Consider the following 18,646-nt stretch of genomic DNA (forward strand, 5'->3'; position numbering starts at 1 on the left):
TGTACATATGGTGTGAAGTGCACCATTTGAGTGGCACCATCACAGCTTAAACAAGGCAAGTAGTGAGCAATACCAACAAATTACAAACTGTAAGTTCTACTTGAATTGGTGTTGACCTGTTGCACACTGAGAGAGTTTATTTTAACACTCATAGTGTTACATTTAACACTGGCTGTGCTGCATAGGGGAACTTCTCCAGCAAATGCGCGAGTCTGGGGTAGCAGTGCTAGCACCTAGAGAAAGTGATGCCAGCGAGAGTAAGACCTGAGTTCCTGCTGTCACAGCCCTTAAAAGACAGGAACGATCCTGAAGTTCTGACATGGTATTCAAGCTGCCATGAGACAATCCAGACTGCTGACTTGTGTCATTATGAAAAGAGGAAGGAGAACATTCCATATGAGGAAGGTATTTGAGTTACTAGCTGCCTCACATCATGTCACTGCATGACGTTGTTAGTATAAGGGCTTAAACTGTGTGCAGACCGATGAACAATACCATTGTGCTTTGTGGTTCCGTTGATGGTCAGCAGGAGCATAATACAACCTTACAGGTGATAAACTAGGTGGCACACTATCTTTCCTGCTTTGACACCACCTCCCATAATTTTCTTTCTTTATGTTGCTAGATGCCTGGGGCTGGATTCATGAAAGTGCCTTAAGAAAGAAAGTCACTTTAAACTTGAGTGTTCATTTCACTTCATTCTTAAGAAAAAAGTTATGAAAAATTGTTATTCTTCAAATAATTTCTTAAGAATTCTTAATAACGTCTCTAGATTTTTTCTTAATTCCTTACTTAAGAATACTTTTAAGAACAGGTTTTAGTTTTGAAAGCACTATGTTCTAAAATGTGTTCTTAACCATACACGGCTACTGTTGCCCATCCTTGTATCTTGCGTTCCGCCGTCATCCCACAATAATCATATTTTCTCAAGAGGTTTTTTTCCTGTTGGCTACAGAAGTCCAGCAACGCTGTGAAGTGTTACTATATTTTTTTAGGTTTTTATCTTGAGATAATACGTTAATTTATCTGATCTGAAGATAACAACTTTGCTATCTTGAGATCACAAGATAATTAACTTGTTATCTCAAGAAAATTGTCACTACTACGCCTTCCAGGACTTCCGTTGGCTGTTTCTTCCACCATTACCTCTATTTCTTATCTGTTAAATATTTTAATGCTTGGTTTGATGGTTTTTCCTCAGGTTTGCTGTCCTCAGAGCAGATTAATACTAATTCACAATATATCTCATGTCGTTTAGGGTAAACAGCATAGCCTACATCACTTTACATTCTGTACATGGAGACTTTCTTAAGAAGAACTTCATTGTTTTGAGAAGATTTTTTCCAAGTGTTACATTCAAGGGCATTCTTTTTAACTTCTTAGTGTTTGTCTTTAAAAATTTCAGAGGTTTTTTCTTAAGAAAGCTTTCGTGAATCCAGCCTAAGACATTTGGCAGTGGTGTAATGCCTGAGTAATGCCCGATTTGATTAAAAGATCCAGGTCCTCTTTCAATACTATTCTTAACGTGCCCTCCCCAGCTTCGTCTCGCCACTTGAAAGTGGGTCACATCTACAGTACACACTGCTTACTGAACAAGAGAGGAACCCTACTACTAGAAAAAACACTATGGACTAGTGTAGCTAGTCTGCAGTGAAAAATATGTTGTGTTTTGGATGACCGTGCAAGTTGACCATCTTAATCACACCTGACAAGCACAGACCAGTTCAGACTAGCAGGGAATTCATGTCAGTAGAGTAAAGTAATGAAGTTGTATCAACAGATGACTAACAGATAGACACAGTTAGACCACCCACCACTCAGTGTGATGAATTACTGAATTGAACATTATGGTTCTGCAGTATTAATTTTTAAAATATCGCTGTGGTTTATGAACAGCTTTGCCTACCTTTGAAAAAGGAAATGTGTCAGAGTACAATGACTCCAGCCGAAGTTCTGCTGCTGAATTTGACTCGTGCTCAGTCTGTCCCTCAGCCCTACAAGGGCTCATCTAACACACTTCACTTAAGATAATGCAATGACCTTTAAGGTGGTGTTGGGGATTCCCCCAAGAGGAAATAGCAAGGCCATGTGGACAAGGGCTGGTCAAATATAGTATTGAAAAAAGTGTCCAATCTCACATGCTTTTTTAGGCCTGAAACTGAACCAAACAACTTTTTAAGTAGGGACAGTAAGGGAGACTGATAAAATATCGTCTCAATGCATTGCTATTGATGTTGAGTCTAACAGGGTCTTCACATCATCCTTTAACTGTGTATTAAAGTTAAAAATTTGCTCCAACCCACCTTCCACACACTCTCCGACCTCTCCCTGGCCTGGCCTACACTGCGTGATTTATGCTAAAACTGCTCTCACTCAGCCGTGATGTGTCATTGGTGATTTTCCTGCATGCACACTCACTAACTTCATGCTGCTATGCCTGATTGGTACACTCATACCAATGCCAATACATACATGTCACTGCTGTCGGTGTCACTGCTTCCACCTCCCACCTTGTTAGTAGGGGTCCTATGAAGGTTATCATATTGGTTATATGATGATATCATATTGGTTAGTAGGGGCCCATGATGGTTATCTATGATGGTTATCACCTATTTCATTTATAGATGGCATCGAGAGGGGCTGAAAATTTGCATGGCCACAAATGGGCTAGTGGTCTGAAATTGTGATCTTACAGTACAACTGTACAGTACAACTAGTACAACTGCGACAAGAAAGGTCCACCTGATAATCTGGCAACTTAGTCTAAAGTTGCCGGAACATTATGGCTGTGAGTCAATTGCAAAAAAGATTTGATTCTCAGATTCCAGGCGGTGCATGTGGGAATCGAGAGTCGACATCAAAGCATTGGACTCGATTCCACGCAGTGATATTCAAGTTTGTCTGCATCTGCATGTACAAGGAGTGTGATATATTCTGCTGTAACACACACGTCATATGTACAGCCAATTTGTTAAATATCATAGAACGGATTGGCTGTATTTTGGAAAGTGGATCATACGGAAAAGGCAAAGAAAGATTTAACATTTCTTTTTTTTCTTTTTTACACGATTTTCTCCCCAATTTTGTTGTCTTCAATTTCACCCGCTACTTAGGACTCCCCCAGTCACACGATGCTGCCAACACTAGGAGGGTGAAGGCTAGCACAGGCTTCTTCTGAAACCTGCGAAACCAGCCACCTCTTCATCAGACAGCTGAAAGCGATTGGAAGAAAGCGCCAACCGCCAGATCTGTTACGTCACCTAACAGACGCCTGCACTGACGAGTATCATGTTGAGTGAAGGGGGGAAAAGGGGGGCCATCCTACCCACCCAGAGAGAGCGAGGCCAGTTGTGCTCTCTTGGACTCCTGGCTACGGACGGCTGTAGCATCACCAGGGATCGAACTCACGATTTCCTGATGATAACATTTCCAACAATGACATCTTACAGTCAAACAACATTGCTAGTACTGAAACATCTAGGAGATGAGAGAACTAGATACACTAAAATTAATACACTGAAATGTTGCTATTGTTGCCTCTTCCAGTTTTCTCAATGAGGTCAATAAGTAACATAAATAACCTGGCTATTTCTGCTGCTTTATGTATCCTTCTCAATGTCCTGTTGAACAAGCAAACACATGAGTAAGAAAATGAGTTTCATACACGTCAGGAGGGCTTTACTGTTGCAGTTCAGCTTATTAAGTTTTGTTGTGCTTCGTGAGCCGAACTGTGCTCATATGCTCATGCGGAAATAAAAACACATGCATGCAGCAAGAAAACCTTTTGCGTGGTTTATATAATGATCGAAACACAGAAGCAGACAGAAGAATCTGCTTCCGCATGCTGACATTGCTTAAACAATTTTACTGCTGTCAACAGTGAAAGGCACACAGCGTAAATCCAGTAATCAGCAGCCGCTTTTTGGGCCTGGTACCAGGTCCACCTGGTTTATGTGGTTAAACTGACACCTCATGTCCTTGAAGAACATCTGAGTTAGTAGTAGATGATATTAATATGTGAAGATCCCTTGTTATTCATCAATCATAAGAGGGCATTGTGTATTTATTAAAAAAAGTACTTTTTATGTAGAATCGCGACTTAGACGTGTTTTTCTTAACCTTTACTTGAAGTCTGTATATTCTATGAAAAAGCAAAAACCCTTGTGAAAAAATCTAATTTTCTTAACAAGATCACAGGTCACAATTTACGGCACCCCTAGAAAATGTATTTGAAGCAGTTTCCATTTATATTTCACAAGTTCACCCACATGTTCAGGTACCTTTAAGCTTTCATCTATGACATCCTGTTTCATTAGGATGGAAATGTGAGGTAATACGGAGGAAATATGAGGTGATACAGAGGTCAAATCCTAGTAATCATTTATCAACATTAGAGAATACACAAATAAAATAAAAGCATTTTGGCCTTTATAAGTCAGCCAATGATTACATAAAACTATAGCACCATGCCCCAAATACACTGTTGGGGCAATAAAGCAGTTAAAAGAAACAGATTTATGCAGATATTTAAAACAACCAGAGCTGTAGGGAACATGCCAAATATACACTATATTTCCAAAAGTATTCGCTCGTCTGCCTTCACATGCATATGAATTGAGTGACATTTCATTCTTAATCCATAGGGTTTAATATGATGCCAGACCACCCTTTACAGTTATAACAGCTTCAATTCTTCTGGGAAGGCTTTCCACAAGGGTTAGGAGTGTGTTTATGGGAATTTTTGACCGTTCTTCCAGAAGCACATTTGTGAGGTCAGACACTGATGCTGGATGAGAAGGTCTGGCTCACAGTCTCCGCTCTAATTCAATTTGATAAAACATCAAAGGTGTTCTATCAGGTTGAGGTCAGGACTCTGTGCAGGCCAGTCTAGTTCTTCAGCACCAAGCTCGCTCATCCATGTCTTTGTGGACCTTTGTGCACTGATGGGCAGGTTTCAGGTCTTTTCCACTACAAAGATACAAATTTAGGTTTTTAAAACTGATCGCTTGGGAAGCTGACCAGAACAACTATTTCTTGTTCCTTTGTTCCTATAAAGGATTATTGGTCCTGGTCAGTGAGACTGCAGGCCGGACAGGTGTGTGAAGCTGGCTGATACACCCTGAGTAATGAGTGTTGTTTGAATCGGGACAGACCTATCACCAGGAAGTACAGATAAGCACAGTGCAGGCATTCTTATGCCGCTGAGAGGTACAGACTGGCTCTCAGCTGAGAGGTACAAACTGTGTAACTCACAGAGCAGTTTCTGGTGTAGAATAGAGAAACTCTGTGTTCTAAACACAGGAACCAGCATTGGTCAATATCAGTTACACTATCGCTATTGCTATAGCAAGATCAGCTTATGTACTTCCCTTGTCCTGGAAAGGAATCACACCAAGAACCATGTCAGTTTTTAAGCAGTAAAGTAGCAAGAGAGACATTCACTTCAAACAGAGGATCCTTCATGTACACGTCCTTCTTTTACTTACCACATTTGTAGCAGTGGTCAACCACAAGAACAAACAGAGTGAATTCTCATGTGCTGTTGTTAGTACCTACAGCACTATGAGTCTTTTTTATACATAAAAATGTGTACATGAGAACTTAGGACTCCTCCTGATAGAAAGGTTCTGTTACAGGCAATACGGCTAGTTGCTGTAGCTTCACAGAACCAGCTCTGCGACATGCAAAGCATCAACCTCACAAAAAAAGACAACAGTTCCACGCTTAGGAAGTATCACTTTCATTGTGTTCTCAGTTTCCAGTATAACACTGTATTACCAAGATCAATGCTAGTACATATAAGTTGAAACATGCAGACTGTAAAAGAAATAAAGAAAGATTTGAGTGTTTTAGATGACGGCGCTTTAAACAAGTCCTGCATGGTTCTGTTTTGGCCTAATGGCATTACTGTACAGTGGAACTGATGAAATATTCTGACACTATCCATAAGCAAGTTATATGACAGATCAGTTGGTATTAGTTGGAATGCCAAACTTGTTAAATCCCTTAAACTCCCAGGCTTATTGCATAAGGCTTATTATTCAGTAACTACATGGACTGCAACGCAAATTGCCGTGCTATTCTTAAGTTATAAAAGTAAGTAGTAAAACTTTGGACCTGCCAGTAGATCCTGGCTGTTTAAGGAGGCACAGACCCTGGCAGTATAGATTGTGTCTTGGGATGAAGGAAAACATTGAGAAACATGTAGAGCTTACCAAAAACAAAGAGGAACCTTTGTTGATGAAGCAAGCAAAAATAGCAACCCTTCACTGGTGGCTTACACAATGTTGTATGACATTGCAGAAAAAAAAACCCTAGATCTTCCAAACTAGTTTCAACATTTCGTTTTTGCGCAATCTTGTGAAGTTAGCATGAACTTTTTTCAAATGTACTGTAAAAAAATATTATATGGCTTCTTGAAATATGTCCATCTTTTTGATTACGCTATCCACTTGCACTATGGATATTCAACCGCATGCAATTATGCCAAAAAGAAAAGAAAAACAGAAGATAAAAGCAATCCTCTGGTGGGCTCAGTGCACCAAGCTGCCATTCACACGCTCTAAACTTCTCCAACACTGAGAATTCTTTAACAAGCTGATCTACAGTCTACATGCCTGAACATTTCCCGCTAATAACTCTGAAAGAAAGATGAGTGGCACTCACCATGGTGGGAGCGGACTCCAGCCACGTCTGTTCATGAGCTGATTTCACTGTCACAAAAGCGTGCGCGTCTCTGAATGTGAGAGACTGTGTTACGTAGTCAGAGTGCCTGTGTGCTGCCTGCTACTTCCCCTCTCTGCTGATGGACTGCACCACACACATGACACAAGGTCCTATCACTTGCTCCATCTCCTCTATTTGCCTATTCCATGCGGCACTTCGGCTCTTTCCATAGTCACACATGAAAAACCAGCAGAGCAGACAGGTGCTTTCCGGTGTGACACATCACTAAAAAGGTTTTTTGGTTCAACCACACTTTGTGGACTGGGGCAAAACAGCTTGAGTACAAACCACACAAACCAAATCTAACTAAGGTTGGAAGGTAACTAGAGCAAATCTCACATACATCATAAACCAGAACCTTTTGACTTTGGAGCTGCGACAAACTGCCAGCCGAAGAGCACAAACTGGTCATTAAGTACAAGTTATTCATTTTCAGGGGGGTGTTTCTGAGGAGATTATCAGCTCCACCGTTGCTTCAGATCTCAGAACACCCACAGGTGTTTCTGTCCATCCTTCTTTTGTGAGGAGACTCTGTGTCTCAACACTGTGAGTCTGAAATGATGTGCAGCTGTTATTGAGAAAAGGAAATAGACAAAAAAGAACATTTGCATATCAAACAAAGAAGCTGCTGTTGTTCTTAGAACAATGGACTGTCCACCCCAGAGCCCAGGCTTCAACATCACTGAGTGTGTTTGGGATTACTTGGATTGTGAGAAGCAGAACATGTGACCAACTTCTAAGACTGAACTTCAGAGGTGTGGAAAAATATCCCTGCAGATTTCTCTAAAGGCAATAAATAATGAAGCAATTGTACTTGTTGATGCTTCTGGTTTGTGTCCTTGTGTCCTGGAAATGATGCCTCTTTATGCTTTTTTTGCTGAAAATGAATAATGCATAACAATGCGTAATGGCTTTAAATGGAAATAATGAAGGGTAGTCTATGACTTTTTCACAGTGCTGTAGATACTGGGATATTTTTCATACATTAAACTTTAACCACAACAAGCTAGCAAAGGATCTCAAATAGAAACTAGGCCACATTGCTCATTGGTTTAGAGACCACTCCTAAGAGTATTGTTCAAATGTTCAACTTAAACCACAAGGACTGCACTCTTCAGTCTGTAACCTAGTTTACTGGTCTGAGTTTTCCTCAACTCTATCCTCTTGTTTCGTGTAATATTGCCATGTGTTCAGACCCCGTTTGATCCTTCACATGTGTTCCTCACATGTCGTCTGAACTAGCCCAGCATTCCTCCAAAACAAAATCCAGGTCAGGCCAACTGCCAGTGACAGCGTGGATCTGCAAGTGTTTGGGATCTTAACACTCCATGCGTTTCTATTTGTGCCAACATTTGAAGAAAGTCTATAAGGAAGATTTCCATAATCAGAAAACTAAGATTCTCTAATATGAAGCGGATTTTTTTGCACCATAGGTTATTCATCGGCATCTGTTGTTGGAATGAAGGTACAGCAGAGCCCTTTTCATAACTGACAATAACAAACTGTTAATTATGTGAGTATGGCACAGCACATGTTATCTCCCTTCTGGATCCACCACAATCATGGTAAACACAGAGGTAGGAGGACACAAACATGATTTCACACTTACTACATGTCTGACTCTACTGCATTAAAAGGATGGGATGGCTTAATTGCTTTATTTTGGGACATTGTTGGTAAAAAAAAAAGGCAGCAAAGTGGAAAAACACGGGTTCTGCAAAAGTCGCCCTTCAACCTTCGTTCATTTAATATCCAACCAAAACGGCCAATGAGTACAAGTTATTCATTGTCCAGCATAAAAAAACAACAATGTACAGAACAGACATTTACACAAAAGCCTCAACAACTAATATAAAATCAACTTTTTATTACAGCTTTAGTTGTTTTTGGAAGACTTGCTTAAGTTTTTCAAAGAAACCTGCAGGAATATTTTTCCCCATGATCCAAGAGGCAGAAAAAAAATATTTATTTTCCTTTGATGTTCCCCTCTTTATACAAGTGGATCAACTTATCAGTTTGACTGGGAATGAAATACATAGAAAGCAGCCTGTGGTCTTTGCACAGCACTGGACACCCTTAAAGGTGTCCCTTCTTTAGTAAAGCAACTGTTGCATGCTTAAATAGCTCTTTTAATGGTGAAATGGTTCGTCAGACTGATGGAGAATGGATTGTATGTGGTTCTATATAGAACATTAATGACAGTAACAGAAGCCTTTTTGTTGCTATATAGAACCATTTTCAAAAAGGTGCTGTAAAGAACCATATACCACACATTCTCTATCAATCTGAAGATCAATAGATTAACATGAAATGGTTCTATATAGAACTCAAAGTTCTAAATGGAATCATTGCCTTTACTAAAGAACCCTTGAAGAACCATGTTTTAAGTGTGTAGATATTGTTGTGTTATTCAGTGAGGTCTTAAAGTTATGATTACTGTTGTAGCCAATAAGGTTTCAGCTTTAAAGGTACATTCGGTGGCAATTTGCCCATTATGGGTCATTGTAAGTAACTGGACAAACATACAACTGGGGCAGTACCCCTGGGGTGGTACCTTCAAGGGTACATCTCAGTACCTTTAGTCAGGGAACATTATTGTCCCATAATCCATTGAAATTCTAGGATTGAAGTTCTAAGCTGTACTGATTCCACACACACCCTGTCTCATCTCCAGGCTTTTTATTCCACTGATCTGTTTTAAAACATTAGGTTATAAAAAGAAACAATTACGCCCTTTTCCACTGGTAAAAACATATTTGAAGTACAGAATTGGACCTTGAAACCACTGCTGTACCATTGAGGGAACATTTATACCGTTTGTACCTTGACGAACGAAAAATGTAGCTTTATTTCTAACCATGTAGAGTCCAGGTCATTTAATTGATTTGGCTAGTCATGAACATTCAACTATCTGTAGCTGAAACATTCCAGGTCAGTTGATTGTCCTTCTAAATAGTAAAGTACTGTCCACTAGATGCTTCATAATAAAAAGTTGATTTCTGCCTATTTTTGTACTGATTTACTGTTTTTCTGCCTTATGATAGTCTGAATTACTGGCATTGACACTTGTCTGGTTCTCATATTGAGAGACAACAGAAACAGATGTTGGTAAACCTCAGGATTCCACCATGAAATTGGAGGACTACATATATGTGCCTATTAAAATGGATCTGCTCTATTAATATGCCAACCTGCTTTTGACCATGGCCTTTTTTTACACTGTTCAATGTTTATACATTAGGGGGAAAATGCTTTCGCACATTGGTTAATGAACGGATAATAAGGTAATAGATTGCAGATTGTTTCTATACAATGATACAATAGTTGTGATTGTCTTGACAAGAAAATACTTGACGGTGACATCAGCATCTGGTTTCAACAGCACTGCAAATAAACTGTGCAGCATGCACTGTGGTAGCATTCTCACTGTTGGGCAGCGAGTGATGAAAACCTGTTTGTTCACAGATCTGTCCCTCCACCCCACCCCCACCACCACAGGCACTCTACACTCCACGCAGGCCTTTGTGAAAGGCATTTGTTTGCAGCATGTTACGCTGCTTTAAATGGGAAATAAATGAACTGAGCCACGTTTGAAGATTGAAATGAGAGTCTATAAGGATAAGGAAGCAAACATGCATTTGCATGGTGTGAAGAAAATATATACAAGCAAACAAAAACACTTTCCCAGCGCTCTATTTCCTGCCTGGCATTGCCTCATGACGTCAGTGGTTCATTTGTGAGAAACACGAAAGACTTCTAAAAAATGGCCTGAACGTCATCTTAATTATGAGTTTTATTTACAACTTATACAGCATATTACAGTTCCATATCTTTACGGACAGCTGAGGACCTGCATACACACCTTACATGTTACAGTGGGGAACCCTCAGGGCCATCTGGGTCATCTGAGAAGGCTTAATGATATCCAGAAATGAACAAAAAGATCTTTTTTATTTGGTAATGTGGCACTTGACTTAAGGTTTGGGCCAAGTGGAAGAGTGGAGAGGAGCATGTACAGCACACCCAGAATGCTGTGCGTCTCTCCGCAGCCATATTTGCTTAAATTTAAGGCACCATATGTTGTTTTGCCGTTGAATGTGGTGCATGTTTTGGCTTGGGTTTATCATACAGGGTTAGCTAGTGTGTTTGACCACTTTGTGTGGTGCTTTGCTGCTGATGACCTTCCCCTCAGTTCCCCCATGTGTTACTTCCCTTCTCTGCCTGCTGTCTTGATAAAGAGCTTTTTCTGAAGGGAAAAAATATCAAGACTCTGGGTTTTGTCTGCTGATGCTACAATACCGTCATTAAACTGTTGTACTTAAACTCTGTAGGTATTGCAGTAATACTCTTATTTCATTTTTTGGAAATAAAAGGTGTAAGAGCTTGAAAAGGCCAATGTAAATATGCAAAATTGTTCTTTCCAGGTTTTCCATGTGACTTTTGGGCTAAGCTAACAGCTAAGATAGCGTTCCCATTGTTTAGGCCATCAGGAGCTGGACAGCAGGTCATACATGTTAGATTAACCAGCAACATAATTATGATGTGGCACAGGAATCAGCCAATCATGTGTTAGTTTTCAGTGGCTGAGATCAATTTCATGAGAAAAAATGTGACTCTAGGCCTTCCAGCTACAGTCTAACCAGATTAAGAGGAAAATAAATAGCATTTTGTGCTGCAAGCTTCAGAGAAAAGTATACAATGTCTTTAACAAGCTTCAAATATGCATGTTTAATTTAGAACAGTCATGAAAATTGGCATTATTGTAAAAGGGCTTTTCGATAATCATCCCCGAACTGAAGGCCAAGCTCTAAAAATCAGTGTCGTTTGGAAAAAACAAAACACTACACATGAACTTCAACACCTCATCTCTGTTATGAAGCTGGATGGGTGGAGCACGGAGTTCTAATGGGGTTCTTTTAGTGCCTCAAGGTCTGAATAGCTCGCAGTCAGTGAAGGACAAATGAACTGCAAAGAAATTCTGCAGCAGGCTGTCAGGTGATCAAAACCTCAAAAGAAGCCGGGTCATGCAGGTCCAAAACATAGAAATAAATCAAATCTAAAGTGGCTTGAACAGAAGGAATTCCACATTTTCACTGTTCAAGAAAGACATCCCAAAATATATATGAACTGAAACAGCTGATCAGCAGTTTTAGAAAGCGGTTGCTTGTGGTTACTGGCAATAAAGAAGGCTCAGGTTACTAAATACATGGTCACAGGCTTTCTATCAATAACTTTGGCTGTTGAAAACATAAAGATATGCAATGTTGTGAATGTTATTGTGGCACGCGGACGTCCCCTGGGCCCCAATGACAGCCGCGGGACCGGAGGCGATGCCCAGGGAATGGGGCTTGGGGCTTGTGTGCCACTCCCTACTCCCTCGTAGATCTTATCCTCTCCCTGCTATCTTCGTGGGGTTTTGATTGGGCTCAGAGTTCGGGCCCCCGGCTTCCTGCCGGGTCTCGTGGCCGTCATCGGGGCTCAGGGGATGGGCGTAAGCCACAGTTATCTGTTAACTAAGACTGTCTTTATTAATTATGACTTAGATCACATTTAAGAAGCTTTTAAAACAGAAATCAGATCATTCCAAGTGATTCAGATACTTTTTCTCATAGTTTTTTCTATGAGCTGCATGCTTTTATATGTGTTTGCGTGAAAACTGCATTTAGTCCTCTGATCGACGGTACAGATAGCTGTCCTCAGTCTCTTCTGGATATCCAAGGAAACTGCCACCTCCTCCACCACCACCACTGTCTTCTGGACAGTGAATGCCAAGGGTGTGTTGCAGCTTTTCTTCTTGTTGACGTAACTCCATGGAGTCCACTAGGTCATAGATATTATCCATGGACCACACCGGGGAGGGAAACCATGCTTTGACATCACCATCCTTACCCACGACGAGCATACTGAAGTAGTCCCTGTTGATCTTCAGCTGATCTCTCAAATTCTTCACTACATCCTGAGAAAGTTGTTCCCTTTCAGTCTGGCTTCTGCCTATAGGCCAAGAGAGAGAGAGGTGATTTTTCTGTGGTCATTCTATTACATTGGATTATAGCAAAGTAGGGAGAAAACAAGATATTGTTCGCAGAATTTAAGAGTACTGTAAATTACCATTTAGTGGAAACAGCTCAACGGTGCCTGAAGCTGCAGGACCTTTTCCCACCAATTTCAACAAAGCAAAATGACGGATACCTGGAGAGCAAGATAATAAACTGGTTGGAAAAAAGCAGTCGAGATTTACTCATATATGTCTGCTGAACATGCTAAGGTCTTTGCACACTGTGAAGAATCTTGTACTGTGTTCAAGCCAATTTCATAATTTAAATGTGTTTTACTGTCACAATTTCTGTTATAGCCTCTATGAGATAGCACCAAGCTAACGGTGGGGTACATTTACTTTCCTACACTGAGTTAATATATCTTACAGTAGTTCTAGCTTCAATACTGACAAGCCAGTGTGACATGCACGTGGCATATTCTTTTACTGTATATTGCAGCTTTTTTGTGAATCTTTTAGTAAATGCTTTAACGTAAATCATTACTGTGAATATTGCTAGAGCAGCTTGTTAGCTGTTAGCTGAATAACTGTTTGCATTTTAGAATAAATTAAATAAATAATTAAGCTTAGAAGTAGCAGTCCGGACATATCTTTTTACTTTCTAACCACAAAGTAATGAAACAATGCACTATCTACTACCTACTTTTCAATAATGTCAGTTATTGTACACATATATTAAATGTTAAAGACAAAAATAGTGTGTAAAGCCTTTTTCACAGTTTAACTAAAGAGAAAACAAACAAAAACATACAAAAAGTAACGATTTGAGTTAATAATCCCAACAGTGAACTTTTTTCTCTGAACTTAATAAAGGTCACTTGAAGTCTGTTGTATGTACAGATATGTGGTCGCCTTTCATTCGGCAGCATTTTAGTTTATATTCTTACTGGTAATGTATATCGCTATGTGGCTGTGTAGAGCCAGATCACACTTCTAACATTTCTCAAATCTCTCCAGCATCACTATCACGGCCCTCAAAGAGCCACTGTGGGTTTTCAGTGCATAACTTTAAGAAAATCTTGTATTTTAAAGTCTGAAGTCTTTCTGATGTTGCACTGGATCTGCTAGCAGGCTGCAATGCTGGTAGTCATATTTAAAATGTGGTTTGGGAGCCTCCAAAGCTAAATGCCTGCAGTGAGTGGATCAGTTGGATGGCGTAATTAATACTCTGACTGGATACCTAGCAGGAAAAATGTCTTAAGAACTGTAGATACTGATCTAAGGGACAGGCAATACAGATGGCTCTGAGGATGTAGGGTAAATCTGTGCTGGGATTTCACAGAGAAATACCATAGAGTGCATATAAGGTGGAATATGAAGTTTAAACATAATGTGTCTTGAACCCATTGCTGGTGAGACGCTTGTCTTTAAGGGGTTAAAAATCATATTTCATTAAATTCTTATGTTAGTATGTCAGCAAAATATATCTAAAATATATTAAGATTATATACACCATATTTCCAAAAGTATTCGGTCGTCTGGCTTCATACACATATGAATTTGAGTGACATCCCATTCTTAATCCATAGGGTTTAATATGATGTCGGCCCACTCTTTGCAACTATAACAGTTCCAGCTCTTCTGGGAAGGCTTTCCACAGGGTTAGGAGTGTGTTTATGGGAATTTTTCACCGTTCTTCTAGAAGCACATTTGTGAGGTCAGACACTGATGTTGGACGAGAAGGCCTGGCTCACAGTCTCCGCTCTAATTCATCTCAAAGGTGTTCTATGGGGTTGAGGTCAGGACTCTGTGCAGGCCAGTCAAGTTCTTCCACACCAAACTCGCTCATCCATGTGTTTATGGACCTGCTTTGTGCACTGGTGCGCAGTCATGTTGGAACAGGAAGGGGCCGTCCCCAAACTGTTCCCACAAAGTTGGGAGCATGAAGTTGTCCAAAATCTTTTGGTGCTGAGGCATTAAGAGTTCCTTTCACTGGAACTAAGGGGTCGAGCCCAACTCCTGAAAAACAACCCCACACCATAATCCCCCCTCCACCAAACTTTACACTTGGCTCTAGAGTCCAATGACGGCACTTTACACCACTGCATTTGATGCTTTGCATTGCGCTTGGTGATGTAAGGCTCGGATGCAGCTGCGTCATTCCTTGAAGCTCTCTACGCTGTTCTTCATTTTTCCAAGTAATTTTGGGCTGTTTCTTTTGGTCCATTCTTCATTAAATTTACAGAACATATAAAGGACAATCGGCATTTTCAAATTATGTCAAAAACTCAAAAATGACAAAACATTTTTGACAGCATTTTTCCGATAGCAGAGAGATATGTAGAAATTAAATGTGGTAATTGCAAAATTTACGGCACATTATATATTTTATATTTTGCATTTCCAATATATTAAACTCAACAAATATATACAAAATGTATGTAGAGAACATTTTCTCTGTATAGAACGTTTTTCAGTTTGAAAATCAGTGTAGTACAGTGTTGTGAACTTGTACTAAAAATACAGTACGTTGTACCATTCCTGTAAACAAACATTACAGTATGAGTGCTGCAAACATTAATTATAGTAACTACCTGGCAACTCTGCTGCCAAAATACTCTTTGTAAATGTACACAGTATTTTTTTGCTGTACATGAAAACCACAGTGAGTGTTACTCTTACCCATTGGGCACTCCTGTCCATTAAGACCTTGAAGCTGCTGATGAAGAGAGTAGTCCTCCTCAGTGGGGGCGGAGATGATTAAAAGTCTTCTTTGGGACGTGAACCTAAAACATACATGAGGTCACCTAGGAAACTGACATTTTAACTGTAATTCACAGAATTACTCCTTAACATATGTTAGTGGAACCAACCAATCAATCCTCAGCATCTACCTGAGAAGTGAGTTCTCTGCCTCAGTGTTTTTCTCAGACGGTGCGCAGGGTGAAGGAGCTTTCTTCTCCTGCTCTTTCTCCAGCTGCCGTGACTGGAGGTTATCGATGTAATTTATAATGTTTGATGGGGCTGTGGGCAAGTCAAACACCTTCTGGAGCTGAAATCACAAGACTGGATTAAGTTGAAGGCTTAATGCATTTTACATCTCAGAGCAGTGATGAAGATAAATCAAAGGTTCTCCTTACGTTAGGCTTCATGTCATAATCAGTCACCACCATGGAGTATTGCCTGGAAACCAGCCCATATTCCTTACGGATCTGGCTGATTAAGTCAGGATTTTTAAAGTTGTCCGGCAGTGAAGCCAGTTGTGGATCTCCATCTGTACGAAAGTTATACACAAACGTTTGCATATTCCTCAGTTCATCAGTATCACCCAGGAAAGATGTAACAAGCAGAAGACAGAATTTCTGCCTGACCTGCATGCAGTTTTTAAAGCAGCACCTGTGGACAAGGTAAGAAATGAGTTTGAGAATGACTGGCCTGCTCTGCTACCTTGCTGATAGTGCTGCAGGCGCAATGTGGGGTTGTGCTCTGAACCCAGGATAGCCAGCACCGTAACCTTCCGCAGGGCAAAGTCACAGCTGTGTAGCTCATTTTCATCCCTCTGTTGAATATACTGACTCGAGACATCACTGGGGGAAGAAATGACCTGCATCATAAACAGTATTGAAGTTACAGATAATACCAAAAACTAACACGTGATGTAAGGAGACTTAATGATGTACTCTACAAGAACATTAAAGCTGACTGAAATCATGATACAAATGTTCACGGTCTCATGTCGTAGAACCCCAACCCGCTGCCTCTGCTGCTGGTGCAGCCTGTTGAGCTCTCATTATGTTAATAATGTAACAAAACTCATTTTTCATTTCACAATTAACAGCATAACACAGTATAACACATGTACCATGTGTAAAACAAAAATATTATTCCGTTTAACATTAGGGCAAGCGCTGTACTGCGTTCTTTGGTGCTCTTCTCTTCTCAAAAATTGTTGGTGATTTAATAAAATCTGGGAATTTTTTCCCCGTTTTTTTCCTCATTCACCCTCCCACCCCACCCTCAAAACGCACAAGAAAAAATGAAGCATGAACTGAACCATGGCTCAAAATCTGATGTCTGAATTGAACTGTGGATTTGGAGATTCATGGATTTAGAGAATCATTACATCCTGACCAAGTGTCCACCCCAATAACCCAAATTTACTTCCACAAAGTACAGCATTGTACACATTCCTAGTGTTTAAACCAGAAAATCTCACTCTAGAAACTCCTCTACCACTGCTGAATGAAGTGAGTAAGCATGGTTATAGCAGAAATGTTCATTGTAACCTGAGGGGCTCTTTAACTGCTTAAGAGTCCAGGTTTATTTTGTATACTTTATGGCCATTACTCAGTAACTACAGGGACTTCAATGCAAACTAATGGGGCTATTCTTACACTATAGAAGTGTGTAATGAAACTCGCTTGTTAAGGGGTTAAGCATGCACACCCAAATACTTACAAGAAGTCTTCTTTTGCCTTTTAGTTTTTCTATAAACTCTTTGAGCGCTGCCTTGTCTTTACTGTCTCGTTGTGATGCCTTCCCTCCTCTTTTCCCCTTCTTCTTCTTTCCCTTGCCTTTCTTTTTGGATTTTGAATTCTCAACTTTTTGCTCTCCTTTGCTGTCCTCATCTACCGTGAACACTCCTGAGCTCACTTTGTCATTTCCTTTATCCACTTTAGATGCAGAGTCACGTTTATTCCCCACTTTATCCGGACCTTCTGTGCTCTCTTTTTGGCTCTCAGGCTCCTTCACCTCCTCATTTGCAGAGGATTTTGTTGCATTGGATGACTTGCCTCCACTGGAGCTCTCTGGCTTTTTACGGATGACAAATCTGAAGCGTCCACTGAGGATGTCCTTAACTTTGTCTCTGATTACTGCTTTTTTGTCTGCAGCTTGTTGTGGTGAAGGCACAACGGATGTGACATTGCCTTGCTTCTGGGAACTGAAGAGCCTTCTCTTGTTAGGATTTGACATCTTCACCACTAACCGCTTCTTAGTGATCTTGCATCTCTGAACTAACCCCTTCCTGGTGATCTTTTCTAGCTTGCGTACGGGGAGCTGATCAATGACTTCCAAAACGGCCTCAACGCGCACCGGGTAAGGAAACCTCTCACTGACCTTCAGGTTCTTCTTCAGGATCAACATGGAGAAGGTTTGGTGTTCTACCTCCAAGTAATGGAGCAGTTTGGTCACCATGTCTGGGTCCATGGCTTCCTCTGTGGCCTGCCCCTGCATGGTCGTGTGTCGGATTTTGCCCTCCATCATGGCGTTCTGAATGATGGTCACAATGAGGGTGTCCCTTTCAGCTAGTCGACAGTTCAGCCCCTCGGACTCCTGGATCTGTTGCTGCATCATGCGCAAGTAGTTATCGCTGTAGGACGGGGCGGTGATCACCCATAAACGCTTTTTTCCAGCAAAATCAGCCAAGAAATCTGTCCCTGAAGCCCCTTCAGGCTCCCTTTCATTGGCTTCATCCGCTCCAGCATGCTCCCGGGGGCCCACAGGTTCATCCTTTGCTTTCGATCGCTGTCTGTTCTTGCCTGTTCTAGCTGACAGTGCTGTGCTGCAACTCCACAAGACAAGCCCAGTCAGGACAATCCACAGATGATGCATCTCCCCCAGCGCAATCAACACCACTCCGTACCCAGAAGATTGAGGAGGCACAGAGAAGAAAACAGCTTCTGGTTTATATTAACATCCAAACTCCTTGAAATCCTGAGCTTCAAAGTGACGCGTCATGTGCTGCAACTTCACACAGTGCATAGCTCTACATAGTATGTTGGAAGGCTGAGCAAAAGTGGGAGAGGGGGTAAAGGAGTAGAGGAGGGAATGAAACCTGACCCTTTGCAGGCTATAGGACGTGAACTCCCTCATCTGACAGAGCATTCCTCTCACCTCTGTTACCTGCAATAAAGCTTTCACATC

At 40.8% G+C, this 18,646-nt stretch overlaps 2 protein-coding genes across 5 annotated transcripts in view; both read right to left on the reverse strand.

Moving 5' to 3' along the window:
- The window catches only part of fybb (FYN binding protein b), a 35,050-nt gene extending 28,064 nt beyond the window's left edge, over positions 1–6,986 (reverse strand). Inside the window, exon 1 of one of the 4 annotated variants that reach the window (XM_017713876.2) lies at positions 6,667–6,986. In XM_017713876.2, coding sequence (XP_017569365.1) covers positions 6,667–6,669 — 3 coding nt within the window. In that variant the 5' untranslated portion in view covers positions 6,670–6,986. The remainder of the gene's footprint in view (positions 1–6,666) is intronic. The other 3 variants (XM_017713859.2, XM_017713866.2, XM_017713884.2) reach the window with 3 other exon arrangements.
- Positions 6,987–10,504: 3,518 nt separating this feature from the next.
- ccdc80l2 (coiled-coil domain containing 80 like 2) lies at positions 10,505–18,397 on the reverse strand. Its single transcript, XM_017713335.2, has 7 exons — positions 17,180–18,397; positions 16,169–16,325; positions 15,862–15,995; positions 15,616–15,773; positions 15,404–15,507; positions 12,835–12,915; positions 10,505–12,717 (listed from the first exon to the last, which is right to left on the reverse strand). Exons 1-7 carry the CDS (start codon positions 18,332–18,334, stop codon positions 12,389–12,391), a joined length of 2,118 nt encoding a protein of 705 aa, XP_017568824.2. The 5' UTR covers positions 18,335–18,397; the 3' UTR covers positions 10,505–12,388.
- Positions 18,398–18,646: the final 249 nt, after the last annotated feature.

The sequence above is a fragment of the Pygocentrus nattereri genome, chromosome 16, assembly GCF_015220715.1.
Source record: "Pygocentrus nattereri isolate fPygNat1 chromosome 16, fPygNat1.pri, whole genome shotgun sequence".
NCBI lineage: Eukaryota > Metazoa > Chordata > Actinopteri > Characiformes > Serrasalmidae > Pygocentrus > Pygocentrus nattereri.